Source organism: Terrapene carolina, unplaced genomic scaffold (genome assembly GCF_002925995.2).
Source record: "Terrapene carolina triunguis isolate 2854851 unplaced genomic scaffold, T_m_triunguis-2.0 Scaffold194, whole genome shotgun sequence".
NCBI classification, from domain to species: Eukaryota; Metazoa; Chordata; order Testudines; family Emydidae; genus Terrapene; species Terrapene triunguis.
Genome location: NW_020664545.1, coordinates 1,254,974 through 1,269,325, shown reverse-complemented (window position 1 = coordinate 1,269,325; position 14,352 = coordinate 1,254,974). Strand labels below are relative to the sequence as shown.

Sequence of the window (14,352 nt, the reverse complement as noted above, 5' to 3'; positions counted from 1 at the left end):
CCCTCCGCGCGGCAGCCTGGCCCGGGCCCACCCTCTGGCTCTCACACCCCAAGCAGGGTGCAGCCTGCTCTCGCTGGGGCCAGGCTGCATCCCCAGGCACCCTTGTGCCGGAGAGCCCGTGTCTAGCGTATCCCCCATGGCAGCAGTTCGGGGATGGGGCGTCGGAGCCCTCCTGCAGCCCAGTCCTTACAGCGCCAGCTCCCTTGCAGCGGGGAGGGAGGCAGGTGTTTCCAGCCGAAGGTTCCCGAACTGCAGCCCTGGTGCCCCTGGCTATGCACTGAGGCGCAGGCGCCCACCTGGGAATGCAGGGCCGGCTGTATTTCCCATTCGGTGTCCTGTGCGGAGCCCTGATCTGCTCCGAGCGATCGCCTCCAGCCCTGGCCCTTGCTGATGGCTTTAGCTGCCCCAGTCGTGTTTTGTCTCCTGCCCCAGAACCAACGTCACCCCCTGGAAATTCCCCCGGTGAGCTCAGCCAGTGGCCTTCGCAGGGTCCCTGCCGGGCACCCTCTCCAGGGTGGCATTGAGCCTGTGCCCGTGGCAGTGGCTCCTGCACGCCCTGCTCCTTTCACACGCACATGGTGCTGCATAGTGGGACTGATCCAGCGTGTTGTGAGTGTGCCACGTGCAATGTGTGTCAGACGTGATGGTGTGAACGCAGGGTCCAGCCCACTCACGGGGAAGGAAATTGGTTTGAAAGCAGCCTGTGATCAGAGCAATTTGCTTCAGTTGCACCTGCTGGGATATTCCCCAAGAATGAGCATGGAAAGGGGCAAAACCCAGATGCAGCAAGTTCATGTAACAGCCCGTGGTCACGTCCATGCAGCTCGCACCTCTGTGGGCTGCGTCTCTGCGTTTACATGCTGGTGCCGTGCTGCGGCACACGGTCTGGTGTAGTGCGCACTGGAAGGCCCAGGTCATTACGAGCACGTTATTATAAACCCCGTGAGAGCCTCCCAAGGCAGAGTGCTGCAACCCCCTGGGAAATTAATTCCTGTCACCATCCCCAGAGCCTGCTTGGTGCTTCCACTCCACGCCGTCCCCATCCCGCTGGGCAGGGCTATGGAGGCTGGGGCGGTGACTCCTGCTCGGGTCTCCTGGCCGGGTTGCTAATGGGCACCATTGCTTGTCTTTGCAGTTTAAAAGGATGCTGAATAGGGAACTGACGCACCTATCCGAAACCAGCCGCTCTGGCAACCAGGTGTCTGAATACATCTCCAGCACCTTCCTGGGTGAGTAGCAGGGCTGGGGGATGCCGCACTGCCCCGTCCATACACAGTGGCACTTTCCTTTAGAGAATGTGATGTCTGGAGTTGAAGGACCAGTGAGAAGCCAGGGGGCAGCTGGACCAAAGATTTTCTCCTGTGCTGCACTGTCCTCAGGCAGTGTCTCAGCGGTGCCCCATCGTGTGCTAAGCAAAGAGACTAGCCCCAGCCACGTGTGGAAGCCCGATTGTCTCTAAGGCTTTCCTAGACTGAGCAAAACCCAGGCAGAAAACATGGAGGGGTATTGATGGTGCATGCGGTGGAAGAGCCCTGCCTGTTGCATTTTGTTTCTGAGTGGATTCTGTGTAATCTCTTTGGCGCAGGGTGTGTTTGCAAAGCACCAGGCACAAAGGGGCTGGGGCGAGCCGGGTGTGGCCGTAATCCCATGGATAATGATTGTTGTGGGGGTAGCTAGGGGAAGATGCTGCACCCAGCAATGCCGTGTCAGCCAGCTAGGGAAGTCGTGTGACACATCACTAAAAAGACAGGGCATGCCACAGTCTCCTTCTGGGTCCTGCATCATGCCCTGGCTAAGTACGTCAGCCACTTCTTCCCAATGACGGGGCCGTGGGAATGGCTGCCCACAAGGCCTCCCCTTTCTCTCCTTGTTACCCCACAGAGACAGGCGAAGTGCCCTTATCTGCCCTCGTGATGTCTTGCCGGGTGACTGGGGGAATGTGGTCTCTGCTGTATGTGACGGGGCTGATTAAAGTGGCAAAAGCCCACTCCTGGGCCCCCTCCAGCCCTGTTCAGAATCGAGGGGCAGGCAGGAGGGATTTCCCTGCGCCCCGGGGCTTGCTTGTACTCTCTGCATGTCAGTGTGGTCGGGGTGGGGTCCAGCAGCCTTGCAGTGGCCAAGGTGTGGCCAGCGTTTAGGAAGGGCTTGGTTAACTGCAGTCCAGCCTGTCGCCCACGGCTAGAGCCACTCTGCCGGGCTCTCCAGCTGGAGATAAGGAGCCGGCCACGTTTCTAGTGCCACAAAATAGTGATACAGAGGCCAGAAGATACATTCCTCAGCATGCGCTGATGTCGCTGCTGCCAGCCCCCTGCTTCCAAGAGGGGAGGTTTGCCCGGTAACGGAGGGTCTGTCTGCAGAGCACTTGGGCGTGGGACTGCAGCACGCGTCGGCATGCCCAAGAGCACCAGAGCCGTGGTAGCTGGGGGGTGCTATCGCCCTGAGGATGTACCCAGCATCCTGGGGGCCTGCCACCTGTGCTGCTCCATCTTCACTGCTGCTGTTACTGGAGTTAGCCAGATCACAGCGAGCTTGGTATGCTCACGTGCTGCAGATCGGAGAGCAGGGCGGACAGACCATTGAGATATGGCTACACCAGCAGTTCTCAAACTGTGGGGCGGGGCTCTGTTCTAATGGGGTCGCCAGGGCTGGCATTAGACTTGCTGGGACCTGGGGCTGAAGCCCTTGGGCTTCGACTTTGGCCTCCCCACCCAGGGCAGTGGGGCTTGGGCAGGTTCAGACTTTGGACGTGTAGTGATTTTTGTTGTCAGAAGGGGGTCGCGGAGCAATGACGTTTGGGAACCGCTGGACTACACTCCGAGCTGGGGGAGGGTCCCAGCTCAAGGAGACGTGCTAGTGCGTGAAGAGAGTGTAGCCGGGGCGGCGCAGGCTCGCTGGGCCGAGTACATACCCCGTCCCGCTGGCCGCGCGGCTGCAATCAGCACTAGTGCGGGGGAGGCTCCTCCAGCCCCAAGTGCAGGCGTAGGCGGAGCGTGTGAACCACCAAACAAGTGACCTTAACGCAGGGCCTGTGCTCGTTAGCTGCATGCTCCTGACACGGCCACTCATCCTGCCGCTCACTCCTTTGCCGGGCCCCGGTGAGCAGGCAGCAAACGCTGCTTGGAGCAGCTGCACGCCACAGGCCAACGCCGGTGCTTACACAAATCCAACTGTGTCGACAGGCAGAAAAAAACACAGGACTTTTCGGGTGACCGGAAATAAGGGCCCGGGGCACCAGGCCCTCACTGGAGAAACTGGGTCTGTCCCAATAAACCAGAGTGGCGGCTGCGTTAGGGTCACCACACAGTGGTGGTTAATCTCCAGCGTCAGACTGTCTGTTGGTCACGCTGAAGCTCACACAATCTGGGCTTGTACACGGGGCGACCGACTTGCCCAGGCTGCTGCCAGCCTAGGGCCTTTGGCTGAGTGATGGTGAATAAAGCAGCTGAGAGTTTCCCTGTTCTGGAGTCGGAGGGGGCAGGAATCCCATGTGCTTTGGGGCGACAGGCAGGCAGGGGCTGGGTGCCAGAGCGGCACCATCCCGTCCCCAGGAAATGGAGCAGTTCGTCAATGCTCAGCGAGAAGAATCGGCTTAGGTGTCGCAGCCCCCCGGGACAGGACAAGGCTGCGATGCCTGGCACTCGCTGTTGGCATGGAGCTTGGGGAAAGCCCAGCACCCAGATGGAAATTGGGGTCCTGCTGGTGTCACGGAGTGGGGGGACGTCAGGGCCCTGCACCCCTCTTCCTGCGATTCACCATGACTCTCAGCCAGCCAGTAAAATGAAAGGTTTATTGGGCAGTAGGAACGCAGTCTAAAACAGGGCTTGTAGGCACAGCCAGGACCCCTCAGTCAAGTCCTTCTGGGGGGTTTAGGGAGCTTAGACCCCAGCCTTGGGGTTCCCGGTGTTCCACCACCCAGCACAAAACTGAAACTAAAAACTCCTCCAGCAGCTCTCTCCCCCTCCCCCCAGCTCCTCCTCTCCTTTGTCCAGTCTCCGGCCAGAAGGTGTCACTTCTCCCACCCCCTCCTGGCTCAGGTTACAGCTCAGGGATCTTCCGTCAAGGGAAGTCCCCCATCCCCAGTGCAACTCCCCTGCAACATTCCCAGGTCAAATCTGCCTGCTCCCTGCTCCGTACAGCTGATCTCTGCACAGAGCAGCAGAGGCTGCCAGGGCCCCCGAGATCTCCTGTAGCCCTTGTACGTTCCCGGCGCTGGGCAGACGTGAGGCTATTAGCGACCCTGCCCTTCCCAGAGACCCGACTGCTGCCCAGGCGAATGAAATCACATGGGAAATAGTGACTGGCCTGCCAGGTGGTGTGAGCGCTGCCCAGTGCCAGCTCGAGGCCGCTGGGCTCTGACCATGCGTCTCCAGCCACACCCAGCGCAGGGCTCTGTCCCGTGTCCCTTTGTAACTGCAATCCAGACCTGGAGGCGAGATGCTTTCTCTGCGTCTCTTCCTTTCCCAGCAGAGCGGCGGGTGGAGCGGGAGCTGGGTCCTCGCTCTGGCAGGATGCCAGCTGGAGTCAGCTGGCAGCGGGAGGGCAGGGGGCTCGTCTCCGGGCACCTGGTGCTTGAACTGCAGCGCCGTGTCCAGGCAGAGCTGGGCATCATGCGCTGGGTGCAGCTGACGGCCGAGTCCTTTGGGCTTCTCTTGCACAGCCCAGCTCTGCGTGGGGCCGTGCACAGACCCTGCATTCCTGGGGCTGAGGGCTCAGAGCAGCCCGGTGAGCCAGCGCGCGTCCCTCGGGATCAGCCCTGTCCCACACACGGACTTGGCTTTGCTTTCATTTTCCACGTCTTCCCCCCCCCCGCCCCTCTGCCTGTTTGAGGAACGCAAACGCCCTGCAAGTCTCAGGCCCTTTGCTGAGATAGTTAGTGGGGCTTTAACAAAGGGAGCATTCGTTTGGATACCTACCTGGCTGCGGGCACAGGAGAGGCCTCCACGGATAAAATCTGCACCACCCCCGCCCCCAGGGGCACTTTACCAGTCAGAATGAATGCAGCTTCCCAGCCCTGCCTCAGCAGCTCCATTTTACAGATGGGGAAACTGAGGCACGGAGCAGGTCGAGGGCTCTCCTGGGAGCCTCTGGCAGAGCTCTGAACGGGGATGGGGCAGAGCTGTCTGGAAACGAAACGTGTTGCTAAGAACCCCGGCTTGCCACGGTTCCCAGTGCTGGGCGGGGGGTCTACACAGGCGATCTGTGCCTGTGCATGTGCACCGGGGGAGAGGGGAGGAATTGGTCTTTGAAACATTTAGCTGGGAAGCACCAACATTCCTCAACACATTGTCTCCCGTTGCCATGGCAGCGATAATATTATTAGACTCAACTTACGTCAATTCTGGGTCTAAGTCGTTTGGGCGGGCGGGTCAGGCCTGAGCGACGTGAAGCCGTGGGGCTCGGGCGGAAAACACACACGGGTTGTTCCAGCATTTTACCTCTCCAGGAAACTGACAGCAGTACGTGCGGGCGCAGGCCAGGGCACCGAGCCGGCTGCTCTCAGGCGCTGAGTGCGGGCGCTGGGCCGCGGTGCGGGGCTTGGCAAGGGTAACGCAGTGTTCTGCAGGGGAAGGGGGAGCTTCCGGTTTTAACTCCCCCCTATCCCTGCTGGCTGTCACCAGCTGTCTGGGGCACAGGGTCAGGGGCTTTCCCCCAGCTCGGCAGTGGTGTCCCGTCCTGTGCGCCCCCGCTGGAAATCTGCCACTTTCATGCTGCTCATGGACCTCACCCAGCCGCGCGCCAAGGGGCTCTGAGGTGGGGGGCGTTCAGTGGGCTCTGACCAGCCTGGTGCCTGCTGGCTCCCAGAGCAGCCTCTTGGCTCACCAGCTGCTCAAGGAAGGACAGAGGCAGGTGCCGGAACGGTCACAATGTCTGGACCTGGGCAGCGTCCCCAACTCCCAGAGGGCGATGGCTTGGCGGGGGGGCTGTGCCCGACGCTCCGACCGGTCTCTGCATGTTCTCTCCCCCAGACAAGCAGCATGAGGTGGAAATTCCCTCCCCCACGCCCAAGGAGAAGGAGGCGGAGAAGACAACGCGCCCCATGGCCCAGATCAGTGGCCTGAAGAAACTGACGCACAGCTCCAGCTTCATCAGCTCCAGCATCCCTCGCTTCGGGGTCAAGACGGACCAGGAAGGGCTCCTGGCCAAGGTGAGCAGGGCCCTGAGCCCACACGCTGAGGGAGGGGGAGGAATGCTTCGCCCCTCGGCCCCGTGTCCCCCTGGCTGCCCCCCCGCCCCGCCGCCAGGCCTGTGCCGCCCGCGCCCCCCCCCCCCCCGTCCCACTGCCAGACCTGTGCCGCCCGCGCCCCTCCCGTCCCACCGCCAGACCTGTGCCACCCGCGCCCCCCCCGCCCTGTCCCACCGCCAGGCCTATGCCAGCCACACACACACACCCCCCGTCCCACCGCCAGGCCTGTGCCGCCTGCGCCCCCCCGCCCCGTCCCGCCGCCAGGCCTGTGCAGCCCGCGCCCCCTGCTGATTCACTGCCGTGTGTCTCTCCCAGGAACTCGAAGATACAAACAAATGGGGTCTTGACATGTTTAAAATCACCGAGTATTCTGGCAACCGCCCGCTTACGGTCGTCATGTACAGCATCTTCCAGGTGAGTGAGCCCCAAGGGGGCTCCAAGTGGGGGCAGGGCATGGGCAGCATGGAGCAGGGGGTGGGGGGCAGCAGGGGGCAGGGGCAGGGCGGGGGTAGGGGGGGACAGGACGATGCCTTGCGCTCTAACCTGACCTCCCCGCACAGTCACTGGCCTTGCCTCTCCCGAGCTCGTCCTTGTCCGCACGACCCTCCAGGGCAGCTGTGTCTGGGGAGGTGCCAGGACAGCCGCAGGTCGGAGAAACTCCGTGGAGTTCTGAATTAAAAACGCTTTGTCCAGCCAGCGGGCGGGGGGTGGGGTGTCCCTGCCGCAGACGGAGCTGTCCCCCCGCCCTGATCCCGCTAACTCCCTCTCCGCCCCGCAGGTCCCACCCCTGAGCTCAGCCAGGCCCTGGCTGCGGCAGTGCAGGGGGAGGCGTGAGTGGAAGCCCTTGGCTAGGGGAGGGGATGGGGAGGATTTCCAGAAGCAGCCGGGCAGCAGGCGCAGTGCTGCTCCCACCATTCCCACCCCACCTCTTCCTGGGCGGGCAGGGACTGGGCATGGCTGCCGCAGCGCGTTAGCCCTGGGGTACTGGGGCTCTCTCTCCCGTGAGCTGGGGACCGACCCTGGCTCGTCCTGAAGCTGCACTGGGGTAGCGGGAAGGTCAGTGCCCTGCGCTGAGCCCGTCCCGCCCTCTCTGCTGCCCGGCAGGAGCGGGACCTGATGAAGACCTTCCGCATCCCAGCCGACACCTTCATCACCTACCTGATGACCCTGGAGGACCATTACCACGCCGACGTGGCCTATCACAACAACATCCACGCCGCAGACGTGGTCCAGTCCACGCACGTGCTGCTGTCCACGCCGGCTCTGGAGGTGAGGGGGTGGGGACAGCTCTCGGAGTCACTCCCCCACCCAGGCTCCAGACTGGGCGGCCAGTGGGGCGGCACATCGGGTCTGCCCCTGGGCTCCAGAGCTCAGTGCCCCCCAGAGCACGTCTCCCTGCAGCCTGGGCTAGGTCTGCACCATGTCACAAGCCACCCATCCCCAGGGAGGTGTGTCCATCCTTCAATTAAAGAGCCATCTTTGCATAGGAATCATAGAATCAAAGAACTGGAAGGGACCTCGAGAGGTCGTCTAGTCCAGTCCCCTGCAGTCAAAGCAGGACGAAGTATTATCTAGACCGTCCCTGACATGTGTTTGTCCAACCTGCTCTTAAAAATCCCCAATGACGGAGATTCCACAACCTCCCTAGGCCATTTATTCCAGTGCCTAACCACCCTGATAGTTAGGAAGTTTTTCCTAATGTCCAACCTAAACCGCCCTTGCTGCAATTTAAACCCATTGCTTCTTGTCCTGTCCTCAGAGATTATCGAGAACAATTTACCTCCCTCCTCCTCGTCACAACCTTTGACATACTTGAAAACTGTTCTCATGTCCCCTCTCAGTCCCCTCGTGCAGCCCAGTTTCCTGGAGTTTTGGGTGGGCCCTGAAGGCAGGTCGCACTGTCTGGCTGGGACAGATGGCCGCAGGGAAGGAGGGACGTGGGGCAGGGGTAGGAGTTACACTTCCTCCTCCCCGACGTTGTCCAGCAGATGCCGGGTCTCCCCACAGTCCCATCCTGGACCTGTTTGCACTAGGAACCCAGCTGGGGGATGCCTCCCGCCTGGAGCGTGTGGGGAATACCCCGACTGTCCCTCGCCCCAGCTCGCTGCCCGAGACATGCAGGCAGCCCGGTCCGCGGGCGCCTCCAGCCGCAGTTAACCAGAGCTAAGGGGCTTGCTCCCAGTGGGCTGTGGTGACGTACACCTCTGGCTCGCCCAGCGTGCAAACCCACGTGTTCGGTGTATCCGTCGCCCTGCGGAGCGGCTTTCTTTCCGTTCTGACTCCCTGTCCCTCGGTTCCAGGCTGTGTTCACGGACCTGGAGGTCATGGCTGCCATCTTCGCCAGCGCCATCCATGACGTTGACCACCCAGGCGTGTCAAACCAGTTCCTGATCAACACCAGTGAGTTCAGCTCCCCCAGGAACCCGCCAGCCCCAGGCCGGTCCTGGGAGCCGCGTGTGTCATAGGGCTGGCTGCCCCAGGCCACTGGGATGAGACACTGGCCAGGTGGAGGAGCCCTTGCAAAGGCCTGGCACTCCCAGGGTTAATGCCACTGCCAGCCTCCTCTGACCAAACCCAGGGCTCCAGCAGCGGTACGGGGGCCCTGTGCCACGTGGCCCAGCTCCGTGAGGTCCCTGTGCTGGGCGCGGTGGGTCTGAACCCCGGTGTAGCCATGGGTATTGGGAGCCTACGTGCGGTTCTTCTGCAAACAGTGGCGGTGCAGACACGCTCATTCAAGGGCGGGCCGTGCCCCCCGGACGGCTTCTGCACTTGGTATCGACGTGGCCCCGGGTATCACATGAGGTGCCCCGGACATGGCTGGGGCCAATCATTTCCCAGTGCAGGCCCCTTTGCAGCAGGGGTCCCACCGGGAGCCGCCGGCAGCCGCATGGACGGGCTGGCAGCCGGGAGCCCGCGTCGGCCTCTCGCGCTAACCCCGCCTGTCTCTGCAGACTCGGAGCTGGCTCTGATGTACAACGACGTCTCTGTCCTGGAGAATCACCACTTGGCCGTGGGCTTCAAGCTGCTCCAGGAGGAAAACTGCGACATCTTCCAGCAGCTCAGCAAGAAGCAGCGGCAGTCGCTCCGCAAGATGGCCATCGACATGGTGAGGGGGCCAGGGCCTGCTCGGTGCTCATGAGACGCAGGATTGACCCCGACTCCATGGGGGTCAGGCCTAGGTACTCCCCAAGGTCAGCCCCCAACGCTTGCATGGAGTGACGGCCTGACAGTAACGGGCCCCCGTTGACTGACCTGACACCTGTCTGCCCTCGTGCCCTTGGTGCGTTGCTATTGCAGAGCAAGGGCCCCGATGCAGCTGGCTCTGGGGTCTCTCACGCACATGCACCCGCCGCTCCCAGCGGGGCTTGGCAGAGTCAGGGTCAATGATTCACGGACTCTGGTGGCCCGGAGGGAGCTGGACACGCTGTTCCCTTCACTCCGAACAGGACCTGGCTGCTCTGGGCATGGCTGATCTTGGTCTCCATCCTGTGCTGTGACATCCCTGGAGTGGGAGAGTCACAGCCTGCGAGGTTGTCATGGAGTCCCCGGGCGATGCTCTGGAACTGCTCCCCACAAAGCCAGGCAGGACTTTGGGGAGCCTCCTCTCCCTCGGAGCAGATTGTCTTCAGGGCAAGAAGCTCACACGGCTTCACCTCCTGGGTCTCTCCTGGGAGCATTCAGCATATGCCCCTCCGTGTGCTTCCCACAGCGAGTCTGCCCAGGCGGGGTCCTGGGGAAGCCAGAGGGCCCTGCACCCTCACTTCGCAGTCAGACATGACTCTCAGCCAGCCAGTAAAACAGAGGTTTATTAGATGACAGGAACACGGTCTAAAACAGAGCTTGTAGGTACAGAGAACAGGACCCCTCCGCCGGGTCCATTCTGGGGCCCAGCGAGCCAGACAACCCCATCTGCCCTCCCTTCCCATCCCCAGCCAGCTCCAAACTGAAACCCCCTCCAGCCCCTCCTTTCTGGCCTTTGTCTCTTTCCCAGGCCAGGAGGTCACCTGATCTCTTTGTTCACCTTTAGCTATCCCCTTGCAGGGGGGAAGGGCCCTGGCCATTTGTTGCTAGGAGCCAGATTGTCAGCCATTTATGCACACTGGAGACTTAAGAAATGCATAGGGGAAACTGAGGCACCCACACAGTATTCACAGGAAACATTAAGAACAGTCCCACTTCATCACAGAGGTCCTCTCTAGCTGCCCCCGCGCCAGCCAGCCTGGGATTGTTCCCCACCCCGGGCACCAGTGATCGGACTGGCCCAGGAGGCACAAGAGACCTGCACTCGGTTCCACGGAGGTGGCTGCTGGAGCCAGGGTGCTGGGGGAGTGGAGGGACAGGCTGCCTGGTTTGCTGAGCGTGGGGCTGGGCTGCTCGGCTGGACACAGGCTAATGGGTGCCCTCTCCTCCATGCAGGTGCTGGCAACGGACATGTCCAAACACATGAACCTGCTGGCAGATCTGAAGACGATGGTGGAGACCAAGAAGGTGACCAGTCTGGGAGTCCTGCTGCTGGATAACTACTCGGACCGAATCCAGGTGAGAGCGAGGGGCTCTGGGACCCCGACCCCATGCAATGGGGCAGCTCAGCACTGCCGGCCCCAGCCCTTCCTCCTTACTGCTTCACCCATCGGCCGGAATGGCTCATGTAGGTGGGTCTCCGGCCTGTGATGAGACAGTGACACTCCTTGGCGGAGACATTCCTCGCTGCTGCCCCCTCTGCCCTTCTGAACCCGAGACAGATCCCAACCACCCCCCTCCTCCGGCCCCACCACAGCGCTCAGAGCTCCAGCCCCAGGTCTGGCTCCAGGCTGGGCTGCTCTGGTGCTGTCCTTGCAGGGGGATATTGAACGAATGCCCAGCCAGGGCCCTGCCCCCTCCGCTTTGGGCATCTCGTGCAGACATTGCCAGGTCCCAGTGCAGCGCTGCCCCCGAGGGACGGGCCCTGGGAGTGGGGCTGGCCAGGGCAGCCAGGCATCAGGGAGGCAGACGGGCTCTTTGCAAAGCTGTGACTGTCCTTCCCCCCAGGTCCTGCAGAACATGGTTCACTGCGCTGACCTCAGCAACCCCACCAAGCCCCTGGAGCTGTACCGCCAGTGGACGGACCGGATCATGGTGGAGTTCTTCCACCAGGGGGACCGGGAGCGGGAGAAGGGCATGGAGATCAGCCCCATGTGCGACAAGCTCAGCGCCTCCGTGGAGAAGTCCCAGGTGGGGCCGGGGCTGGGCTGGACGCAGCTCGGGGTGCAGGGGCTAGCGAGGTGCCGTGGAGCACAGCGGGAGGGAGGGAGGGAGGGATGTGGCTCTGGGAGGAGGCTTCTCTGGGGGCCCTCTGCGCCCACCGGAGCCTGGGGAACCATCACCGAGAAGAGGGCAGGGGCTCTTGGGCCAACCCCTCTGCTGCCACCCCACTGCAGTCGCCAGTGGGCAGGATCCTGCCGCGGCCCCGTCCACCCGGCACGTTGGCTCCGAGGCAGCGTCCGGGCTCTCGTGGAAGGATCCGAGCGGGGAGAGGCAGCCTGGGCGCGACCCCTGGGGGCCCATGGGCCCGCCCGTCAGGTCCTTTGGAGTTGCCCATGGGCCCGCCTGTCAGCAGCCTCTGGAAGTCGGCAGGTCCCGGGGCAGGTCCCCACGGGGTCAGAATTGGACGGGGGAAGCTGATGTAGATGCTGGGCCTGACTGCAGGACTCCCCGGGGGCAGGGATGCTGCCCCCGTGGGGACGTGCCTGGACCTGCCCGTAACCCCCAGCTCTGCTTTTTCTCACAGGTGGGCTTCATCGACTACATCGCTCACCCGCTGTGGGAGACGTGGGCCGACCTGGTGCACCCCGACGCCCAGGAGATCCTGGACACGCTGGAGGACAACCGGGAGTGGTACCAGAGCATGATCCCGCACAGCCCCTCGCCGCCCGAGGAGCAGGACCCCGAGAAGGGCGGTGGGGTGGAGAAGTTCCAGTTCCAGCTGACCCTGGAGGAGGAGGGCGAGTCGGACACTGAGCCAGAGGAGGCCGAGAGCCCGCTGGAGGAGGACAACAGTGGCAGCGACTCCAAGATGCTGGCCACGGACGACTCGGAGTCGCCGGAGCTCGAGCGCCTGTCCCCTGGCTCAGTTGGCCGGGACTCTCCACCCTCCGCGCCCAGCGGCCCGCTCAGGAACACGCTGGTCAAGCAGAAGGAGGCCTTGCACTTTGACAACAGGAGGGCTCTGGAGAGGACGCTCTCGCAGCCCGACGGCGGCACCTTGGAGCTGGGCCGCAGGGGGAGCCTGGAGGCCAAGGAGCTGGCCCTGGACACAGAGGGGAACCTCACGTTTCTGCCACTGGGGACGTAACGGGCAGGGCCCGCTGTGCCCATTGGTTGGGTCTGGGAGCCACCTGGAGACTGGGCACCGCAGGGTCGTTAATAAAGAGAGCGAGATTGGGGCATGGAGCACATGAGCTCTGTGGGCCCCCACCCTCCCGTAGCACCCACTGGGGACTGAGATCAGGACCCTCCGGAGGGAGCAGGCAGCAGCTGGCCAGGCGGGCCCGGACTGGAATCGTCAAGCTGCTGTGTGCCCTCGAGTGATGACCGGGCCCACGGCGTGGGAATGGCTCTGTACCGGAGCAGGTCCCCGGACGCCCGGGGCGGGTCTGTGCGCTGCCGCTGGGCTCGGACCGGGCTGCGGCCGCAGCATTGTCGTGTGTGTCTTGCCTCACTATCCTCGGTCTCACCCTGTGCCCTACGTCCCCGCGCCTGCCAGCCAGGGCCCGACCCGGACCCGGATGGGCAGAAGGGCTGGGAGCTGCCGGGAGGGCAGACAGGCCACGCAGACCCATGAGCATCCCTGCTGCTCACAGCTAAGCACTGTGTCCCCTTCAGGCTGCAGCTCTGGGCTCCTGAGAGGGGAGCGTGTTCCCTGGTACCCCTGGACCATGCCCCCTCGGACCCTGGCCCCCTCCCCCTCCCACCCTGCCGGGATGCACTGCCTCTCCTCCCGGGGCAGCCAGGCCTTTGATCCACACACACATCGGGGCGGTGCCAACCCAGGGGCCCAGCTAAGCCCCTAGCAGCATCCCTGCCTTGAGCTCCTTAGCAGCCAGTCTGCAGGGTCCTGCCTGTTAGCGGCTCATCAGCCCCCTCCGTGAAGCCCTGCCCACCTTGCGGAAGGGGATGTGGGGCGGGGACCCCCCTCCAGGAGGTGGGGCTTTGCCCCCACGTTCCAGCTCCAAGCACTCCGCCCCGTGGCTGCAGGGGCTGGAGCGCTGGGTGCATGCAGGCCGCAGCTGGGATTTCCTCACAGGGGGACAGTCACATCATCTCCCCGGGAGCTCGGAGCCGGCCGGGCACTCAGCTGCTGTGACCTGGCGCAGCTCCTTGGTACCCAGCAGAGCTGCTGGTCTCAGGCCCTGTGAGTAACAGAGTCGGGAAGGAACCGTCCCGTGTCACCGGGCGCAGGCCCCTCTCCCACCGGCCGCCCCGAGGGCTCTGTCCATGGAGGCAACTCCCCGTCGAAGGGCTCCCACCCCCTGCGGCTGGGCCTGGGAGCCATAGGGGAAGGGGAAGAAGCTGTCTGGGTCTCAGGCACCTTTATCCGGGCTCACGGTGCCCACGCCAGGAGCTGTGCTGCTCCAGCGACCTTCCCCGCCTCTCCCTGCCCAGCTGTGCGGGTCCCAATGAAGCCAGCAGGAGGCATGGCTGGTAATGGGAGGTTTTATGGAAGGCCCCGGGTGGCAGAGGGTCTCTGTATTTACAGGAGCTGTCACAGAAAAGTGTCTAGTGCTGCCCGTCAGGGTCGCCCCGTTCTCACGCGTTGTCCTGCGCTGGATACACGGGACCTAGACCACGCACGTACTTTATACTTTGGTGTGCTGCTGTGAATCTCCATTGCCTCTAATTTATGCAACTAAACGAACTGGCTGGTCCCCCTCGGCGGGGGGACGGTCAGTGCAGGGGCCGGGCACTGACATACCCCCTGCTTCCCTGACGCCAAACAGCCCTTTGCCGGCAGACACTGCAGAATATGAACCAAAAGGGGAGATGCGTAAAACGCCGCTTTAAACGTTTCCCATCACAAAGCAGCAATGGCTCCCCAATGCAACAGCACCCCGGCTGTGGTGGGGGCTGGGAGACCCTGGAGCACTGCAGGGGGGGGGGGGGGGGGGGGGGGGGGGGGGGGGGGGGGGGGG

The 14,352-nt window shown here is 63.1% G+C and overlaps 1 protein-coding gene across 2 annotated transcripts in view; it reads left to right on the top strand.

Annotated features, from left to right (window-relative positions):
- Nucleotides 1–13,111, top strand: part of PDE4C (phosphodiesterase 4C) — a 36,966-nt gene extending 23,855 nt beyond the window's left edge. For both annotated transcript variants that reach the window (XM_024194223.2, XM_024194224.3), the window contains exons 7-15: nucleotides 1,136–1,229; nucleotides 5,967–6,145; nucleotides 6,500–6,598; nucleotides 7,289–7,453; nucleotides 8,485–8,584; nucleotides 9,136–9,290; nucleotides 10,601–10,723; nucleotides 11,213–11,395; nucleotides 11,952–13,111. In XM_024194223.2, the coding sequence (XP_024049991.1) occupies nucleotides 1,136–1,229; nucleotides 5,967–6,145; nucleotides 6,500–6,598; nucleotides 7,289–7,453; nucleotides 8,485–8,584; nucleotides 9,136–9,290; nucleotides 10,601–10,723; nucleotides 11,213–11,395; nucleotides 11,952–12,515 (1,662 nt within the window). In that variant the 3' untranslated portion in view covers nucleotides 12,516–13,111. The remainder of the gene's footprint in view (nucleotides 1–1,135; nucleotides 1,230–5,966; nucleotides 6,146–6,499; nucleotides 6,599–7,288; nucleotides 7,454–8,484; nucleotides 8,585–9,135; nucleotides 9,291–10,600; nucleotides 10,724–11,212; nucleotides 11,396–11,951) is intronic.
- Nucleotides 13,112–14,352: the final 1,241 nt, after the last annotated feature.